We start from the raw sequence: 21964 nt of genomic DNA on the forward strand, positions 1-21964 counted from the left end.
ATAATGTACAAAATGAGTTCTTTACTTCCCATGTGATGGGCCAGCCAGTCTATAGCAAGCAATTTATTATTTTTTTGTTGGGATGGTTTTTTGATGATTGTGAAGGAAGAGACTTAACATCCACAATAAAATATTAGTGTCGAGTTTTGTGTGGTCAGCTTTTACATGAAGATTTGAACATTGAACAGGAAATGTTGCAAACCCTCTTTATCAAGTTTAGCATCGAAGATAAGATGCAAATTATATATTACCTTGTGTTTTTAGTATTTCAGATTCTGTTCTAAAAAGGTCATTTGATATTTCTTGTAATTGCAAGCCTGTAGTGTGATGTGAGGTCCTAAGAACTGTGACATCTCTTAATTTGCAGAGAAGTAAACATGTGAAAAATAGTGTGTGAAAAATAATAAGCTGTTAACCTAATGATGCAGCTGAAGCTAATGATATATTTAAAAATTATTGTTATTAATTTTTATTACTAGAAACCCATAGGCAGCACTCTTCTAAAATTGGAATTGATTTGCAAAGGATAAATCCTGATTAATTGTATTGTTTCTTTTGCATTAAATTTGTTTTACATTATGAACATGGGTCAGAATGTCCAGAGGGAAGGCTTTATGATGAGGCATATTTTTGTAAGGTAAATTTACCGAGAGGCATATTGCTTTTGTTTTTAAAGCTATTTTATTCACTTAGCCACATTGCACTTCATTACAAATTTATATAGGGCATATGCATACCTAATGGCACTGGTAAAACAATATTTGCTGATCTAAATCTTTACAAACTCTCATTTTTGTTATACATCAGCTGGTCTTCCCTTAAGTATGTTTACTCCTCCACACTTTCCTTGTGCAACAAAATAGATCCTTAAAGGTGCAGCACTGAGATAGTGGAAAGTAAGGTTCTTTGTTAACATGTGATGGACTGAGTTTACAACTCCTTGTAAGTACTCTTCTTCCAAATACTGTGTTGTTCTTCTGGTAAACAATGAGTGCTCTGTAAACATAGCTTTCTTTTCCCTCACCTGTCAAATTCTATAATCCATTTTTATAGCATTTTTGTAAGGCACTGCAAGGACTTTTGACAGCTTTGTAGGGCTGTTGTTTTATCATAGCAAAATTTTAACTTTTAGAATATTTGGAATCTTCTTGGATAACACATTTCTTGTAGCAGAAAACTTCTTACTGAGTTTTTTTTTTCCCTTGGTATTTATATATCTTAAGTTATTGCTTTAAATGCTTTTGAAGAGAAATTGCTGTATTGAAACAATTTTATACTCTTTGTTGTGGGTTTCTGGAGGGTTGTAGTTTTGCATTCTGTGCTGAACTGAACTGCTCATTCTCTTCATTATTTTGCAAAGACCAACCTTCCAGGTTGTGAAGAATGTGGAACAGGGAGCTGAGCTATCTCTGCACAGGAGTCAGAGTGGGCTCAGCAGAGTTTAGTGGCTTGGACTTTGTTATAGCATTAGGAATTCAGAGTGTTTCAGTAGGAGTACAGTCATGGTAACTGCTAAGTAGTGCTATTCCAAACCAAATAAAAACCACAGAGCTCAAGTGGGTTTTTTATATTACTGCACCTTTGACATAATCAATCTGTGACTCAGATAAATAGTCCATGAATAATTAAGATGTTTCCTATGTATCTGGTCATTCAAGGCTAGGTAGAACTGCCCTGTGTGTTTCTGCTAATGGCTGCTAGTTGCTATTCATGACCTCTGTAGATATATTGTCTTAAAAACATAGTCACTGCTAGCAGTTATATTTTGTAATGGCAACCCTCAGAGATTGCAGATATGACTGGCACCATGGAGCTTGACACTGAGTATTCCTGAAGAGAAGACCAGGATGACTGACCTTCAGGAAAAGGGGCAACACGCAGCACAGACATAGGGTGTTTCTGGAGGCAGTATGAATGCACAGTTATACATATGGGCATATTTCTACTTTCCAAATGGTTTCTGCTTAGGAAACCATGATTTTGTACAGTGTAGATTCCATCAGATTACAAATATATAAATTTCAGTCTACTTTCGAGTAGGAAAATCTGGATGTATGGTACACAGAGACATGTTAGAAGTTATCCACTGGTGTTTGTGGCCAGACTTTGCTGCGTGCTGTATGCTTTATGCAGGCAGTGCTGTTGCAGAACACTCACCAGGGAGGGGAGTTCTGTGGAGAATCCCCCTTGTTCTGTTTGCTTCTCTTTTCATGACTTAAACTCACAAAGCGAGGTTTTCAGTCATTAGAACAGAAAATAACATAAAACAGAATGGGACTGAGCTCAGGGTGACAAGAGCACTTGTCTCTGAAGCAGGCATATGCATTTTTCAGGTATTTAGGCTTTTGACCAGGCTAAGTTCCTAATTGGCCCCTTCTTCCAGTTAACACAATTGTGGTTTGTAAAAATCTGAGCAAACAGGCTGATTTTTCCTAGGAAATTTATAACAATTTATGTGACATGCTGACCATCTCAAAAAGTTTTACATCGAGTGCTGCCCTTCCCAAGGTGTCTTTTGATAGTGAATCTGTGTGAATTACCCAGGTAATGTTTTGCAAGAAAAGAAATTTAGGAGTATGCCCCATTTGTGTCCCAACTGTTTGGTGGGAAGTTCAGTGATAGTATTTAGAATGCATAATGAAGGGCAGTCAGAGCAAGCCCTTGGCGAACAGGGACAAAGGGCTCAAAGATTTATTACTTCCACTGTCAAATAATGTCCTTTACTCAGTATGACCAACTTGATGGCAAATCTCAGCAGGTGGAAGGTTTTGCCTGTGGAGGGATGACTACAGCCCGGTAGTGGCTGTGGTGCCAGGATGAGAGCAGTGGCAAGTGAACATTTTACACCTGAAATAAATCACTAATATTTGCCAGGCACACTCAAGAGTGTGGATTTTACACACTCTGGAGCAGGATTTTACAGAGAAGCTCATTGGAGTTACTATCCTGGTAACAACTTTTCTCTGATAAAACTGCCTCCGTCAGGAGCTGGATTGTGTTTTCTTCTGCCAACTCTCATGTCCTGAAGTGAATTGCTTTGCCTCAGTGTTTCCCGGGGAGATTTTAATTTTTATCTCTGACCTTGTGCAGTACTCGATTTACGAGTACTTTTATGCAAATGTAAATTCTTTGTATGCTTAAGAAGTTGATACTACAGTCATTTAGAGTCCTGTATTGCTTCTCCGTGCTCTCATTGTGTGTCTGCTGGTGCAGAAGTAGACGTGCCCTTTTTTGTCAAATGCTCCCAATAGATTTGGTATTGAAAGGGCTGCCATTCAGCTGCTGGTTCAGACTTTTGGGGAGCGGCTTGCTCTCTCCTGACTGCTGTGGTATTAGGGCTCAGCAGGGGAAATGGAGCTGCTTGTCTTTTATATAGGTAAGTAATGAATTAAGTCCTAATACTACACCAGTCAAGAAAGCCCAAAGCAGCTGCTTTTACCATCCTGTGTCTGTATAGCCATATGGTACACATAAACTGTAATGTTGTGTTCAAAGTCATTAATGCTTCTCCTAATATTCTGAACTGGTTTTTGTTGCTAAAAATCAGCTAAACTTGAGAATAAAAACAAGTGTTTTAAATGGAAATGAAAACCTTTTCTTATATTTTTACGATGCAGGTAAGACAAAATAATTATTGCCAGAGTGACTGCTTGCATTTGAAATAAATTTATACATATTATTTTAAAAAAATCTAGTTAACTTTAAAATATGTAAGTTTTCTTGTCATTTAGGGTTCTGTGAAGCTGATCATCAAGAGGGTTGCAAATCATTGGCGGTTTCTATTTTCAGAGTTCCACATCCCAGAGTAATTTGCTTTAATTTCACCCAATTTAACCTATACTTCACACCATCACCATTCAGCTTTAATAGCTATGTTCTATGCATAAGAAAAGCAGATAAATGTCCACAATTAGACTGCAAGTGATTACAACTAGTTAGGGCTTTATGAAGACAAAACTTAAGGGGCTGTAGCACAAAACAAAGCCACAAAAGATGTCTAAAAAATTCTTTCTTCAGAAGTCAAGGTTTACTACAACGTTTTATTTAATGTTTTTTGTTGATTTTGCTTATGATTTTGCTTATGTTGAAGAGGTAGGCAGGTGCATCTTCTTCAACTGAAAATTACTCTGCTTAAAGAATATTGGGTTTGTGTTACAGGTGATTAATTTCACTTGAAATTAGCTTGTAAGGGAAAACATGCTAAACCTACTTTATTTTTGGTTCTTTGTTAACATGTGCTTTGTTTAAAAAGCTGTAAAAATGTTGATTCTGATGGTAGTATTTTCTCCTTCTAATAATAAATATGCATAGTAAAATGTACTATCATCAAAGTTTAGTACATTCTGTATTGTTAAATATACCTGTACCTCAGTCAGAAATAGCAGTATCTTTTACAGTTTAAATCTTTGGAATACTGATGATAGCATGTCAAGCCAGTCTAAGTATAGATATTAATTATAATTTTTTTTTTTACACTTCTAGTCTTGTTTTTTGTAGCTCAAAGAAATACCCTACTTGCAGCTTCCCACTCAAGCTGCTGTATTTTAGTTTGTTTTGTTCTGTCCCCCATTCCCACAGTGAGTGGCCAGATAGATATTATTGCTCATTTGTGTCAGGGCTTGTACCGGGGGTGTGTGTGTGTGTACCGTGATGTGACGTGCCCGGCTGTGCCGAGCAGCTCCCTTTGATAGCACTCATTGAATGTATGTGCAGAGGAAGTGCAAGTACCAATTATTCTCTAGCTCTGGTTTGTGCTGGTGTTATTAAACATTCCCTTATAGTTTATTGACAAAAAATGCTGATCATTACCCTAAATACCAATGGGAGTTTCAGCATGTGATGCAGTTCAGATTCTGATCAAATTGTAAATGTCCCCCTTAATTGCAGCATACCATGTACAAATACACTGCTTACCTTTAGTAAATGAATGCAAGATGCCAGAATGCCATTATGTGAAGCTTTAGTGTTAGCCAAATGTTTGGTTACATTTTAGTTTAAGGGTAAGGATAATTAGAGAAATGAAGCGACTGGTATATAAAAGAGAAATTAATCTTGAAGATAATAATTAATTTCCATAATTGCAATTAGGAGCAGAATAAGATAAGTTTAGGAGTAGTATTTTGATTTGGATTTTAGCATCTCAGTGGCAGCTTGGGGCAGCTAGAAACAGTAAGGTTTAGGCTATAGGCAGCTTCTTCGTTTTTATGTCGAACTAGTTTTATATGCTATATCATAAAACTTTCAGTCCAATCAGCAACTACATTTAAATACTGCAAATTGTGGCAGCAAAACAATAATTCTGCTGATTAGCCCCTTTCCATTTCTTGTAAGTGAACTGTTTATGCTGTTGAGTACCTTTTGAAAAAAGAAAAAGCCAAAACAGCCTTGATTAGTCAAGGAGTAATTGGATGACTTGATTTTAGCAAGAGAATGAATTGGTTGATGATAGCCTGTAACTAAGTGTAGTGGTTCTGTTCAGATGAATACATAACATACAGTCATCAGATCTTGACAGGTATAACATAAGCAATGCAAAAATTTCTGGAGGCTGAGAGGTAAATTTTGTCAAAGGAAGTTTGAAGCTGATTTTTGAAAGAAATGGGAAGAAATGTGCATGCCATTAGATGATACCATTTAAAAGTGACATTCGTTATGGCTGTCCTGTATACATATTTATGTGCTCTTAGTTTTGCTTGTCAAGAACAAATCTAGACTGTGTGTCCTGGCTGCCATCAAGACCTTACAAATTGACAGTTCCTGCACTTCCACAGGAAAAAAACATAGTCAAGTTGCACATCTTCTCCATTCATTTTGTTTTCTGCATTTTTAAGCCAATAATTTGAAAGAAACGTGCAGAACCAGCTATTGCTGCATTATATCTTTAATGCCACTTAAAAACATATATTTGGCCCACCACACTTAGACCCAAACACCCCAGATAAAGTGCTCAGCTAAAGATAAACCCTTCCCCAAGACTGAAGAATATTTCAAGTTTGAACCTAAGGACAAGAGAAGAGGGAGCTGGGTGTGGCAGTGGTAATTTCCAAGCTCCTTACTTCTAGTAATTTCAGCTTATATCATTATTTTGAGGCTGATAGCTGGCAAAAATGAATCCTGATCCAGTATTATGCTTTACCACTTTCCTGTCCAAATACTTGTCTAGTTTTAATAGCAATATCTGGATACTACTAAAACATTAAGGGAATTTACCACAGCAGATTTTCACTTGCAGTGAGCCTGATGTTTTTAACTCTGTAATCTTTGCTCTTGTACACTAAAGGAAGTGACAGGGTTTTTAAAGGTAGAGTGCAAATCCATCAGGATGTTATGGGAGATTATTTGAGAAAAAGCTTTTATATATAGGATACTTAAAATAAGAAACATGGTTTCTGTTCAACTTCCTTTTAACAAACTTCTGATAAAATTATAGTTTACCTCTGCTAGGATATGCAAGAGAGATACCTGAGAAGTTGTAATGATTTTTAAAAGTAATTAAATTACTAATTAGAGTTTCCCAGTTGACCTTCCTGTTACTGCTGTGTGATTAGCTTGGCTGTTGACAAACACATGGTTCCTTGGGGAGATTCTTGAGTAAGTCTATTTTATCTATGTATTTTTTTTTTGCCCATATGGCAGATTGATTCCTTTTTCCTCTTACAGTAGTATGCCATAGTTTCCTGCAGTAGAAAGAAGGCAGTTTTGGAGCACAGGCACTATAACTCAAGGAAGAAGTCAAAAGGAAGGTGGTGTGGTTTGGGGTAATGTTTGAGAAATGCTGAGGCCCCTTATGTTTTAAAAGCAAATGCATTGGTGAAGATGTGGGAAGTACAATGGATTTTCATTTTATTCATTGGAGAAGGTCATTGTCCATAGGTTATACTGTCTTGAGAACACAGTGGTGTGACTAGTTTTGGAGATGTTAATTGTAAATATGCTTTTTAAGTAGTATTATTTTAAAATAAATAAAGTAATTAGATCAATTTGTTGTTTGTTGAACTTCCAAAATATCATAACAGCTTTTTAAAGATGAATTTTTTAGCACAACTTTGAAAAAATTAATTTCTTAATGAAAACTTGAGATGCTAGACCACAGAGCTCAGCTGCCTGTATCCTGCAGGTGTGCATGTACTACAGAGGACATTGTGTGAACAAGTTGCCAACCTTGTAAACCTCCCTCCTATTTACAGACATTGAGGCCTCATTATGTCAGTAAGAAGACAGACATGGTTTGTTTGAGGTTCACAAAATTTAAACACACCTCATCATCAGTGTGGGCTTTACTCTGACACGTGGCCATGTTTGCAGTCTGTGCTGTTTTACAGCCATCCCATTCTAGTCCTTTGCTTCCTCATCTGGATGCCCTGTTAGTATAATTTTGGGGAACATTTGCTCCCTCATTTTTCTGCCAAGCTCTCCCAAGCTATATTCAGCTTGAGATCAAAACAAGACTACCAAATGTCTGTTTTTCCTTTTCCCTATTATTTTTCTCATAGATTCTGTTGTAATGAGAGAGCGGCATCAGATAAACTAATATGAGGATTTTTTTGTCAATGTTTGTTTTTCATTTTTCTTCTTCAATGTCCATAAACAAACTGATTTTGGGGTTTTTTTGCCTGATACCCAAGGCAGTCTTACCTGTTCCTTCAGAAAAACAAAATTCTCATTTGTTTGCTGTCATCTTCTATCTCAAGACTCACCTCCCATTTTCCCTGCTTCCAGTTCAGCAGTTTTTTGTTTCATCAGGCTGTTTTTCTACATAGTGCACCATACCAGCTACTAGTCTGGTGCTACCCCGTGTTCCTAGCCTGTGTCCACTTGTGCATCATGTTCATTGTACAGCTATTGCATTATCTTTACCTTTACCTGGACAGTGATGGGATTCTTAGTACTCCATTTGTTGTACTTTAAAATAAAGCCTTTGGGTTTTCTGTTTTGCTGCTCTGTGTGCTGCAGGGAAGGTGGGTCTATCATATCATCTTCCCTAACAAAAGAGAGGTAAGGGCCTTGCTTGACAGAGGAATTTCACACAAAGGCAGAAAGACAAAGTAATAAATAGCAAAATGCTGTTAACAATCTGTTACAGGTAAGGTTTGTAGATTGAGATTATGGCTCTTATTTTCATCATTGAAACTTGTAAATAATATGCACATTTTCTTGTTTATCTTATTTATAAACTCAGTTTTGCAACTCCATTTTTTCCTACTACTTTGCATTTTTATATAGGCAGTTTTTAAAATCAGGTACTGAGTAAAACATTTTTCTAGTAGTTTAACTGCTAGTTTCTCACATCTGTACTTTTTCCAAGAGATCTTATCTCTTGCCCAAAGCCTAATTCCTAACGTTCCCACCAGTTCTGGCTTGCTATGTCTGCATGCAGCTCTGCAGACTGGAATTGAATTCCCTGCAGTGCTCAGTGTGATTTGTAGCAGACCATCACTACAGAGCAGGCTGGAGGCTGGCATAATAGATTGTTCAGGGTACATCCCACATGGATATTGAGACAAAGTTAAAAACTAAGGCTCTTCCATCCGAGTGGTGTCACTCTGCCTTTTCCTTCCCTTCTTCTTGAGTCTCCCTCATCCCTGAGGGAGTATCCCTGTCGTGTCTCTAGCTAGGCTGTTGGTCAGAGTGTGATCTGGTTTAGGTTGATGGCTGAAGCTGACATAGAAACTCTGATCAAGAGATTCACAAAAAGAGCTCAGTGTCTTGTTGCCTTGAAGAATCTCTCATTTGTACTAAGATGTGGACATTACTGCCAGTTTGGTCTTCTGTGTGTAAAAAAAAAATCTTAAAGCTATCACTTTCTTGTGGACTGTGTCTGTCTAAATGGGAATTCCTCTAAATGTAAAATTGGAAATTTAAACTTAAAAATCCATGCCTTTAATGGAATATACAACTACTGTTCATTCATTCCATGAGGAGAGTCAAGCAACCCAGTGAGGAGGAAAGAAGGGTAAATGGTTGCCTCTAGTGGGAAATCACCAGCTCAGTAAGAGAGGCTTTTTATCCAAGCAAGCAACCACCTGTGCCAGACACAGATCTCTTGTCCTCCTGTTGCCTGAGTGAACTGCAGCATGGCTGCTGACACAGGCATGATGGAAGAAGGAGACTTGAAGAAAACTCTGGCAGAACATTGAAGGGACCATGGGTTAAAGGCTTTAGTGGGCTGAGAAGAGAATGAAGGTGAAGCTATAGAGTCAGTTTTGTAGGGGTGGGAATACACTGAATTAATTGGGTTTGAATGAATAAAGAACATTTTTTTTTGTGAAAAGGAATGGGAAGATGTGAAGAAATGAAGCTGTTGTCGAAGAAAAATATAACTAATATATAAGCTGTTTTTTATTGTTGCTAATTCACCTTACACTTGCTTTTTCAAATAAGCTTCTTCCTTAAGACCAAAACAAACTGTTCATTTTACTTTTTATTTTTGTGTTCTAAATGCAAGATCTTCATGGTCATGCAGCTTTTCCCCTGACTTAACAGTGTGGGGATTTTTGTTGCTTTTTAAACCCATGGACACTAGATGCAGAAGGATGTGAGAAGAGATTATTTACATGGTCATGGAGGCTTTTTTTCTTGATATAAGGAAGAAAGTTGAACTTTTAGTGAATGAATGCAACGTATCTGTTGAGAAGGCTGAGGCAAGTAGACTTTTTGTTGGTCTGTGTGGTGACATCTTCCTACTTCTACCCTTTTTATTCAATATTTTCCTTGTAAATTAGAACAGAGTAGTTAAGCTGTTCTCTAATATTTGCTCATCTGAACAGCCTACATCTCATTCCGTCAGGTGTGCAAGTAAGGATTTATGGAAGACAAGGGCTATGGGATGTCTTCCTTGATTGCCTGGTACTGGTATAGATTAGTGTGGAGTGTTTCCATTTAACAGAGCAGCCTGAGCCTGTTCTCCCATCATGGCCAGCATCAGGATCTGTTGCTGAGGTAATTCTACTTGTACCCAGCGAGTTCACTGATCAGCTTTGGAGAGTAACAGTTAATGAGAGAGGAGGGAACTTCTGGTAACCACTATTTGAAAGGGCTATTCATAAGTTTATGTAAAAATGGTTTTGATATTTGACTATGAATAACCTTTTAAACCTGTATTCCATGTGCGTTGGTGTAGGAGCTTTGTTGCTAAAATCTTGGTTTACAGTAAGTTTAAACAAAAGATGAAGTTTAAGGTGTTCATGATGACAAAGAACCCCCACAACTTTCTGTATATCAGTTAAGGAATTGTTTATTGTTTACCCTGTTTCTTATGTTTTTCAGTACAAGAAACATCTTGAATTTTTTTCCTATGTAAGAAATAAGTTTTAACTTTGGTGATGTTCAAGTAACATTCTTTTCATGGTTGATTTCTCATGCGTATCTTTAATATTACAGGTTAGGCATGCAAATACTCTGAAAATTGATCCAGGAAGAATTAAGAAACTCTTTTTATCTGTTAATATTTTTATTTTTAAAGCATGTATTGTTTTTTTGGGGGGAGTAGGATTTTTTTTAAGTGATGCTGCTTATCTGATAATTTCAATCCTAGTTGAATTATGTTGCCAGATTGTCATCAGAAGGGCATGAAGTCAGCACACATGCGTCAGTAATATCTGGTTGTTTTAACCTTATGTTTCCAGTTGGCAATTTGAAATTATGGCTTCAACTGCACTTTAAATATGTGATAATAGCATGTGTTTCTAATAAGGGCCAGCACCATTTTGTTCAGATACTGTGAATGGTTGTCACTCATATATGACAAATGCACCTTCATCTGCTTCTTTGATGGCCCCCTAAAAACCATACCCTCAAATCAGGCCGATGAAATTAGCTGCTGTGTAAATTGTGTGTCTGAGTGGTTCATTATCTAATCACCGTCAGAACCACAGTGATAAAGTAGATTGAAACAGGGACGAGGTCTGCCAGATGATTTCAGGCCTTTTTTTCTAAGCCCTGTTTCCCTTGGAAACACTAAGAGTCATTCAGAACTTCAGAATTCTTTGTCTAGAACTTCTTCATTTCTTAATGCATAAAATTGGGCAGCCAGTGAGGTCTGCCAAGGTGATTTGAAAGGTTTTCTCTCCATCATTCTTGTAATCATTACTGTGTATTAAAATGTTCCACGATGTTCAGTTTAGCTACTGTGTTTGCTACTTCTGGGTTAGATATTGTAAAACACACCAGCCATTTTCAGGAAACTGCTCCAGCCTATTTCTTTGTAGGAGAAACTCTTAAATGCTCTAAGTCCTGCCCTGAAATGGCTAAGTGCTGTGCTTTGAATATACAGAGAGGGAGCTTTGGATCCTGGAGTTGATGTGGTAAATTAACATACTAAACCAGTATGAGATAAAACATTGCACAGGACACTTGTACATGGGTGGCTTTTCAATTTCAAACTTTCTTGACTCATTATAGCATGTTCTAAATACATATTTCTTGTCTTTTTAGCTTAATAGGTAATTTAAATGTTGTTTTGTTTTAGGAGCATTTGAAGATGATGATATCACTCATGTTGAAGGAAGTGTAGATCCTGTTCGTGACATCGAAATTATACATGAAGAACTTAGACTGAAGGATGAGGAGTTGATCATGCAGAGCATAGATAAGCTTGAAAAAGTAGCTGTAAGAGGAGGAGACAAGAAATTAAAACCTGAATATGTAAGTACATGACCTATAAAAGTAAATCATTAAGTCTTGTCAGCATTAAATTGAAATATTTGTATTGTTGGGTTTTCTTATTGATCCCACATATGTAATACAAAACTCTACTACTATTTTTATATGTATTTTAAAGTAATTATTATGAGTTGAAAAAATACTAGAATGACTGGCTGTGCTGTCAGTTTAAGATTTCATAGATGTAGCTAATTGTAACTTTTGAAATTCAGCTGTTATTTTCTTGCTGATACAGCTTTGTATGCGAATTGCCAATCCTTTGTCAAATTTACATCAATGTCTAAGTTGTAATTCAGAGTTACTTCTGACTTATTCCTGCTGTTAAGTTCTAGTATTATGTTGATATTAGTATTCCTGTAGCCAGCAAGTGAATGTATTTTTTTTTGTGATTGCACTTTGTGTCTTTTAGTGCATGTTAAATTAAGACTGCTAGTTGAAATTAATTTTAGAATGTTGTTGTGGAAATCTGCTTAAATGAGCTCAGTTATCACAGGGTAGTAGTGATGTTTCTTTGTAAATTAGTAATGTATAATAATTATCAATTTCCAAGTATATTTTTTGCAAATTGTTGCTTTACTGCTACTTGTCTTTTGAGTCCCCTATTCTTTGCCAATAGTCATTCATTTTTCTTTGTCATTAGTATTCTATAAATATTTCAGGTGGTATATAAAATGCATTTTCTAATTATTACAACAGTTTATCAGAGTGGAAATAGATTACTTATGTCTAGCAAGTAATATTAAGAAGATACTGTTTTCTCAGATGGATTTTTTGATAGCAAGTAGTAAGAAAAACATTGTTATATTGGTGCTGCCAGGTTAATTTATCAATATTGAAATGCACTGAAATTTGTTGACCCTGCCTAGTGTCTGGAAACAGACAGGAGCTGAAAGTGAGCATCCCCCTCCAAAATATTCTGCTCCATGATCCAGTGTTAAAAAGCACTTCTGTGGTAGCTTCTGTTGGTGAGGCACTAGTCTTCATCTGGCATGAAAACTGTTTTATTTCTTGATTCGTCTAGGCCAGAAAAAATAGCTATTGTTGGAAGATTTAAAGGCTTTATGTAAGCCCAGATAGAGAAAACCTTCATTTAAGAACCTTCATTTCAGGTCTTATCTGTCATGTGAACGCAGCCCTGAGTACATGTGGGCAGCGATTTTTATCTTTCACAAAAGGTTTCACGTGCTTAGACGAACAGTGCAGTTTATGCCTGCAGTTTCAAATAGCATCCACACAGTATTTCACCTTTTAATTCATGTTAAAGAAAGGGGCAAGCAAAAATCCTGTCCGTAGCGAATTCAAAGTTCATCCTAAAGCTAAATTTCACATTGGTATGACAGGATGAAAATGAGGAGTGCTGTGATGCTGTTCTGCCCAGCCTCAAGCTCTTCTCACTCACTTTGTCGTGTGGCTGTCTTTGGAAACAGCTTTGCTCAGCTCCTTGTGATGGAACATTCCTATCTAGTTTTTGAGTGTACCTCTGTGGATGCTTTGAGTATTTTATATCACCATGTATGTTCTTCGTGTGTGAAGGAAGAAGTTGGCACTTTTGTGATTACAAAGAATCATAACTGAAGTGTGTTTTAAGTAGAATTTGTAATAGTGATCGTGTAACTTAATGGGTGGTAGGTACAGTTATGATTGTATGGCAGGAGTTGTTCTTTATAATTTTTTGACTACAGGAAGTTGGTATGTCTTTGAAAACAGAAAATATCAGATTATCCTCAAATTAAGGGAGACAGTAAATAAAAAATCTCAAATCTAGAAATGCAATTTAGATTAATTAAAGAAAAATTTCAAATCTTTATTATTAATCTTTTTTTTACCCAGCTTCAGTTTCTCAACCATTTCATTGCCTCTTCCTTCAGTCTCCTTACCATTACTTCATCTGTAGTTCACCTGTCAAAATGACTTAGTCACCTTGTATTTGTAACACACACTTCCTGTCATTTGTTGTGTTTCCTTAATCCTGTTTTTATGAACACATGCACAGAAAAGATCAGGTTCTTGACGTCATGTTGCTCTGCCCGTTCTGTTCCCAATAATAGCTGTTACACATGACCAGTCTCAGCTGAGTTTGTCAACAACAATAGAGGTTTCAAAGGCTTGAAATTCCTTTGTTTCATGGGAAGGGGTGGCTGAACAGAGTGGGGAGGCACAAATTAATGCTTCCCTTGAGACAAAGGCTGCATGGAGGAACTATAGTCACTAGGGAATCTCTTCAAGGAAATGGGGGGCATAATGCCTCTGAATCTTGCTGATCTTGGACCTTCTTGCCTCTCTTCCCTGTGACTTGCATGCTTGAATTGTTATGTATATACACTACACTTCATAAAATGGACTTTTTTGGTGAAGGCCTGTGAAAGCTCCTTTCTTCTCCTGGTAAATCAATCCTTAGGTCCAGTTATGCAGCTTCCAGAAGCAGGTTTGTGTAGCTGTAAGACTGTAACAGCAGCTCTTGGGCATTTCTGGCCACTAAAGGGCTTCAGATGTACATCCACTAGGTTGGGAGGCACTCCTGTACAGTTTGCTTTGCCTCTTTTCCTTTCATGTTTTGGCTTGCACACAAGGCCTGTGGTGGCATTATATATAACATACTATAGCACACTATAGCAGGATTGACTATGCAGTAAATGATTTACAGGTCTAGGAGGGAAACCATGTGGGATTAGTGAAAAAAGCAGTTAAAGATTATTCCATCTTCCTAAAGGGGTAGCCAGATGTTAGGAGTATATTTTGGCAGTTTGGTCAGTCTGCACTTCCCCAGTCCATTGCACTCTGCATTTAACTTCTCTGTCACAGGGAGAGTTCCCTGTCCAGCACAATTTGTAATGTTTCCATGCACTTGCAGCTACTGTTCAAGGCTTGCTTTTTCTAGTGCAAAAGAAAAAAAATTATGAAGAGACAGTATGGCCTGAAATGAATACTTTTTTCCAAACAGGTTGTCCTCAAAAAAATAGAGGATGGGACAGGACTGGGAGACAACTCCTCAAGATTTGCCTTTTAAAATTATTTGCCAGTATAATACACAGCCATTGCTAATATTCTATTCCTAGGAATATTCTTCTGTAGCAGAGATGTGGAACAAACAGCTCTTGTCTGTGCACCAAGTGTTCCCAGTCATTTTTCCTTTCAGGAAAACCGGGAGGTTATGAAGGAAAAGACTTGATATTCATAGATTGTTTTGGTTTTGTTTTTAAGCACTATGTTAAAATTTTAGTATCTCTCTTTTTTATTGTTTTCTTTCCCCCATTCCTTTTGGAACAATTCAAGGTGAAGATGCTTGAGAATGTCTCAAGAATTTCAACTGGTTGAGAGTTATAGAAGTCATTTGTCTCGTTTTATAAATATGAATTGTCTGCTTTAGAAGATTTGCTTTATCAATAAGCCAGCACGATTGTAACTTGGTAGTCTGAAATCTCCAAAAGGTTTAGGAGGAGAAAAAAAAATTGACCCTATTTATCAGTCAGCAAGACTTAAATCTGAGATTTGTCCTTGATTGCCTGCATTTTGCATGGTGTTATAACTTGTTAATTATCATTTTTCCTTTGTGAAAGCCTACATTGCCTACAGGTGGCAAATTTACCTTTGTGCAGTGACCTGGCTCGGCAGTTAAATAGTGTTAACTGTTTGTCCTGTTTCTCAGAGAATTGATTCCCTGTCAGCAGAAATAAAATAGCTGACTGTTGTTAAGGAGCTATCAATAAAATAATTTTCAAGTTCTACTTAAAAATCAGTGGCACAATATGATCCAAGATCACCAACACGTAATGTTGACATAAGCTTGGAATAGCTTCCTTTACACGTGTATTGTCTGTTTTGCAAGTATTCCCACTGCCTTCTCAGAAATGACTGTTTACTATTATTAAGGGTACTAGTCTTTCAGACTTTATATACCTTCAAATAACCTTCTAAAGAGATATTATAGAATAAAAATACTCCTGTTATTTGCATGTATTAAAACAGTGCAGATATAATTTCAGAAAGCAGTCAGAGTACTTTTATGTTTAAAATCTGTCTGATGATGGTATATGCAGAGACATTAGATAGATACTGAGTTAAACTTTATTATTAGCTTATTATTGATCTGTCATTTTGAATAGCAGAGGATTTCCAAGTAAAATTCAGATATGTATGACTTTATAAATTAGAATGTACAAATGATAAAATTAATCTTAAAAAATATTTTTTAATTGGTGGGATTTTTCAGTCCTGGAGACAAGTCTCTAAGTTAATACCATCTAATACAGTGAAGTGAACATTATTTCAGGATTCTCTTCCAATGTCCTTCCAGCCTGATTCAGTTCTAGTCCTTAGAAATTGACAGCTCTGCAACAAATAGCTATTCCTTGAGCCCTTTGTCGGTGCCCAAAATCTTGAATTCCAGCACAGAAGAATTCTTATGTTAACAGTATTGAGAGCTACGTATCTCACTACAAGGCTGTTGTTTATAGTTGAACTGATGCAGATTATTGATGTTACTGACATGAAGACACAATCTTTAGGTCAGAATCAGTGTGCACAGTGTTTGACCTTCCAATTCTCTGTTGAAAGGTGGCTTCTGCAGTAGATCAGGATCAGCATTCACTGGATTTGAACTTCCAGTGTTGGGTTGAATGGGATGCTTTCACCAGTCTCCATTGTAAAGTCTGTCATTTTAAAAGTAAGATTAATTTATCAAATCAAGCACATTTTTTAACAGGAAAAGCAATTGCAGTTATGGAAAGAGCAGTTAGAGACTCCTTTTTTTGTATAATGGTATGAGAACCACCATAGTGCCTATTCAGCTTAAAAGAAAGGCATCAAGCTTTGTTTTGTTACTGTGATGGACAATGATCTAATAATGAACACTTACACTCAGCCTATGGCCATTGCATTTGTCAGCATATATGTACTATGAAGAGTAAAGCAAAATATTCCTAATGGTGGTTTAAGTAGCTTTAATCCCTTCCATTCTCCTCCCTTACATTTAATGTCTTGGTCCTGTCCTGAGAGTATAGTAACTGTTTGAAAGATGTTCTTTTGTTCATCTTTTGTTGTTAAAATCACCAGTATGGTATGGGGGATACTTCACATACAGCAAAGAGCTGGTAGATTCAGTTTGTTCTTATTACCAATATATACTGGATGAAAACCTTTCCTTCCTGCAATATTCTGATGAATGGGATGTGCCAAGCAGAATTTGCTGACCTCTTGCTGCAAGCACTTGCCAGAGTTCTCACGGATGGATGAACTCTTATTTCCTCTAACTGATGATGTCAGTTGGGAATGTTCACCTTTCTTTCATTCCAAGTTGAAGATAAATACAGTCATGAATTGTATAAATTTTTTTTTTGCCAGTTTCTTTGGTCTCCTTGTGTGAGGAGAGTTTGAGAGGCCAGTTTGTTCCACAGGAGAGGGAAAGAAAGGAGCAGTGTACACATGCACTGTTGACATACTCTCTGCTGATGGCTTTTACAATTGCTAACTTAAATCATAGGGAATCAAGAAAATATTTATATTCTTAATGCACATAATTATGCCTAAAATCTTGAGTGGACCATTTACTGTGCTTAATGTGGTATTTAGAGGAAATTAAAGTTCATTCTGGAGAACATTTTGAATGTAGCATGGCAGATGTTTGTGAATTGATTGGTAGTAAAGCCTGACTTAAAAATACATAATGTGTAAACACACATTTGGATTTTTTTGGTATTATCAGTAGACAGAGAGAAGTCAGTGCTTAAATACTTTCTGTCAAGGCTGATCTTTCCTGTGTAGATTTGACAAGTAGCTTAAAGTAATTAATTTTGTAAATCGTGCCTCCCTTGGTATGTCTAGATCTAAGTAATTTTAAACTGTATGTGCCAAAATAACACTATATAAAAATAACTGTATTCTGAAAAAGACACACCTTTTTCATTCAGCTTAATTCACACAAATCTACAACAAATGCATTCACACATGGATTTAGTTGAAAATTTTTGTGATTGGCTAATGGAATAAGGAAAGTTTAATGAAACTCTGTGAAAGATATTTCATTTTACTTTTCAGTGCAATTGCCCTGTTCTGAATTTCTGAACTGCTGGAAATAATCACTTGTAGATGGACTGCTTTCTTTATTCTTGCTTGCTTTTTTTCTTTGAGAAGCAACACGTGACTGAGTTGTTTCATGTATAATGCTGTACACCCCACAAGGATGACCCACACAGGAGAATTTGGGGATTATTAACAGGAATTACATTGCTTGGAATGCCTGTAGGATGTTTTGGGTGAAAGTGCTTTTTGTGGTTCATAAACATTATTGGCATCTAGTTCTAAGTAAATCTTACATCGTGTACAGCTTGTACTGGCTCTGTGAGAAGGTATTAAATAGAAGGAAGGATAATACACTTGTCCTAAATCCATTACTTGGCCCATTGTATTTTTATTAAAGTCAGTGAGCAAGGGAATTGTAAGAGATTAGACATTGTTTTGTACCACAGAGGAGCTCATTGTCACTCCAGTTGGTGCAGTACCTGGCTTGTTCTCTTTCCTGCACCCAGCTGCTACAGCTTATTTAAGCACTGATGAAAAAACATGATCTAGTCTTTTCTTTAAATTGCCAAATTTGTCTTAATTGTCCTTTAAAATACCATTGTTTTTAAACAGTGTTTTTAGAACACATTCTTACCATGTCACTTCATCCTCAATCTTCTAAATTGCCACAAAAACTCCAGGAAGAGCAGACAGCTGAGGCTCTGCTCAAGAGAAGTGAAAAGATTTCCAAGGAAAGCCGTGAATAGAAGGACTGTGGGCTCGGTGCACTCATCCACCTCATGTGTACTCAGTAAACTGCTCTTGGTGCAGCACAGTTGAAGTAGCTATGAGTACCTCAAATAGCATTGCTCTCCAACTGTATCTGAAAAACCATTTTGAAATTTTGAAGGCCAGATGGAATAATGATTATCTGGTTTGATCCCTTGCATATCCCAACTTAATTCTTACAGCTGTGGTTAAAATGGAATGTATGTCTTACAGGAAAAAATTAACCTTTATTAAAGTATTTTCAGGCTAGAGTTAAATTATTTTAACTTGTATTAGATATGCCAGTAATTAATTATCTTCACTGTATAGAAATAAGAGACAATTTTAGTCAATGTTTGTCAGGCTTTAGCAGTCATTAGATTTCTCTATGCTAGTGTGAAAAACCCTGCATATGTGACATTTTTGTTTTATATATATATATGCAATAAGAATAAAAGCATAGAATTTGAGAACACCAAATCTTCATGCATAAGCACATTCTCAAAACCTCTGTTTTTTTCTCCAGTTTTTCATCATTTCAGCAGAGATAAGTGTAAAATTATTCCTGTTGGACACTAGGCTATTTATATACTCCAGGATTGCGTTATTCTTCTAGTTACCGTACAGTTCATTTGCTTGTGACCCTCCAGGCTTCTCAGCCACTCTTGCAAGAGGGAAGTGCTGTGTTGCTAAATACTGTATCCACCCTCCCTTTGCCCCTGCCCAACAGTGTATGAACTTCAGGGTTTTGTATTCAAAAGCATGGTTTGTTTTTTTAGAGCTGTGGGGCAGTTCTGGTTCCTACCTAGTTCCCAGTGTTTGTAAGTTACTGTTCCCAGAATGTGTGTATCATTAACATGGCCTTTTTTGCCTGTTGAAAGATGGCAACCAGGGAGAGGCAAAGAATTTGTTTGGAGTGCCATCAGAAACACACACATTGAGGTTTTTATTTGCAGTTGTATTCTGAAACCTACTGGGTAGGTGGTGTTGACTTTATTTAGTATATGCAGTGATTTATTAAAGAAACATCTTCTGCCACTGAGCCAGATTCTTTAGGGAAGTCAGAATAGGTTATTTATGCACTACCATCTTCATTACTGATATGCAAAGGTGTTGGACTTTGGAATGAAGTGAGAGGAGCTAACTAAGAGCTACAGATAATGTTTTAGGTACTCTTTGTAGCTTTTCCTAGCGGCAGAGAAGTGTAAATAATAGAATTTTAGACAATGGAAACATTTTAATAAAAAGTGCTTTTGAAGCTTTTACAGGGAGATGGTAAGTTTTTACATCTTGGAAGTTTTGAAGGGAATGAATAAGATACTGAAAACCACTGCATATGTCCCTTGGTGGGGGAAAAAACCTTACTGTACTCACAGTTACTCTGTACTAGTGGAGACTTTTGCACTGCCTGCAGGATCACAGGGAATTCACTTGCACTTTGAAGTGTGAAGTGATAATCCTCACAACTGCTTATTTCTTTATTAAACTTACGGAAGTTAATTACATGCCCTGGTAATTTACAACAAAAAAAATCACAATTCTCTGATGCCAAGTAGGCAAGTGGGTTTCCAAGCTTCAGTTTAGTCCCTCATGCTGTAAGAAGAATTTGGCATTGGCACACATTATTACTATCATTCATCCAGAAAGTCTATTAATGTATGCACATTTTTCTGCACAGTAGTGTTTCATGAGTAGGTCTTGGTAAATCTGCTATATGCAATTTACATGTATTTCATTATTTTATACTGCTGGACTTACTGTTAATGTCCTGCTTAGCATTTGTGGGTTGAGTACTTGTGGTCTTTGGAAAATGAGTGCAGGACATAATTAAAATCACTGTATTTCATATGGATAGATACACTGAGTATTTGTAAGTGCTAAATATATTGCCATGCATATAGTCAGAAATGAACTGATTTTACAAACAGTGATATTTGATATTCATTAAGTTTGCTGTATTTCATATGCCTTGTGACAACTGTAAAGAAATTGGAATTTGGGGAGATTTTTGGTGGCTTTCTGAATGGTTCTTGTTATAATGTTGCTATCTGGAAAACAAGAGTACCACTCTGGTCAAAGAAGGCAAAGTGGATCATGACAGATTGACCTTAAAGTATCCAGCTGGGGATGCCAGTTCTAATAAAACAAAGTGGATCATTGCTCTGTATTCTGTTATTAAGCATCTCAAAGGTAACCTGAGTAGTGATTAAATGTGTTTAAATGACTAGTACAGTGATAGAGAAGATAAAAAGATCAGGTTGTACTCTTTTACCAGTCCTAAATAGAAGCAAATAACTAAAAATGGTGCTGCATGAGAAATAACCCAAAAATGTGCTATTTGTATGTTTGTTGAGAGTGTTGGGGCAGCTGAGTTAAAAAGAGATACATGGAAATATGTGCCTTTCTTCATGTTGTCATTTGTATGTAACAATTTCTTGTTAAGGGCTTAAGTCTCATTTCAGTGGTACACCACCACTGATGCAGGGGAATCTAAGTTCAGCTCACCCATTTTTAAGTTTCTGGACTGCCTACTTACATTCTGCATGGTGTGACTGCTGCCCATATAGTCCATGAGAGAACTTCTTTGTGTCTCACTGCTTCATCAAAAATGCTGCATTTGCTTACAAGTTTCTATCCTTTTACCTACAGAAAGTTTTCCAGTACTTTGCCAGCCTCGGTATAAAACCAAAATAACATTGGAAGTAGATGGCTGTTAGTTGTCCCCAGCATACTCAGCTGTAGATCTGCCTTACCTGTGGAAATTGTCCATGTAATCACTCCTTTAGAACAACAGTTGCAAACAGCTTTAAATCAGGTGCATAAATGGGAAATTAATAAAATTAGGTCAGTGCCAAAATGGATTTAGACTGTGTGTCACTGTAAGTAGCAAATGAATGTGGGAGAGGTTTTGATTGGCAGCTCTGTGCTTAGACTGGCTTCAGAAAGGCCAAACTTTATTTGCTGTGTTGATGCTTGAAATTATGTGGAGGTTCTGTGTTACGTAGCTCCCCTTACAGTGTGATTGCAAAACATTTCATTTCTGCTTAAGCAGAAACGTAAAAGTTTGGCTCCCATGACTTCTGCTATGGTGGGCTTTTTTCAGTTTTTTATTGACTCCAATTTATATGTAGCAATGCATTGCTATTGTGGGAGAAACTGTAATGCTGAAAGTCATGTGGTAGGTGCCTACAGAACTAGTTCAAAACCCAAAATAGTGTGTAACCAGAATTCCTTCACTGCTGAACAGCAATCTTGGTGGTTGTGTTGATTTTTGTATATATCTATTTAAAGAGAAGCTGAGGATAAATATCTTAAGTGAAAAGTACTTACTGGTAGAATTGCTTCCCTTATCTTGTTTATACAGATTAATTAAAAAAATAAAAAGCACATAGGGTTAAAGATAAGATGGTGCCAGTGTTTTCTTCTTTATGTGTAATCTTGTTGCATGTCTCTACATAAGCTGTTCTGGCCACTCATCATAGTAACCAGCTGGGCCATTTCACCTGCTGGAGCCATTAAAGAGGACTCTCTCCCCCTA

The 21964-nt window shown here is 36.7% G+C and overlaps 1 protein-coding gene across 3 annotated transcripts in view; it reads left to right on the plus strand.

Annotated features, from left to right (window-relative positions):
* The window catches only part of OLA1 (Obg like ATPase 1), a 104354-nt gene that overhangs the window by 44127 nt on the left and 38263 nt on the right, over positions 1-21964 (plus strand). For all 3 annotated transcript variants that reach the window (XM_071434881.1, XM_071434882.1, XM_071434880.1), the window contains exon 5: positions 11468-11643. In XM_071434881.1, the coding sequence (XP_071290982.1) occupies positions 11468-11643 (176 nt within the window). The remainder of the gene's footprint in view (positions 1-11467; positions 11644-21964) is intronic.

Source organism: Agelaius tricolor, unplaced genomic scaffold, assembly GCF_023055355.1.
Source record: "Agelaius tricolor isolate 1412-34295 unplaced genomic scaffold, bAgeTri1.0.p SCAF_10, whole genome shotgun sequence".
Classification (NCBI taxonomy): domain Eukaryota; kingdom Metazoa; phylum Chordata; class Aves; order Passeriformes; family Icteridae; genus Agelaius; species Agelaius tricolor.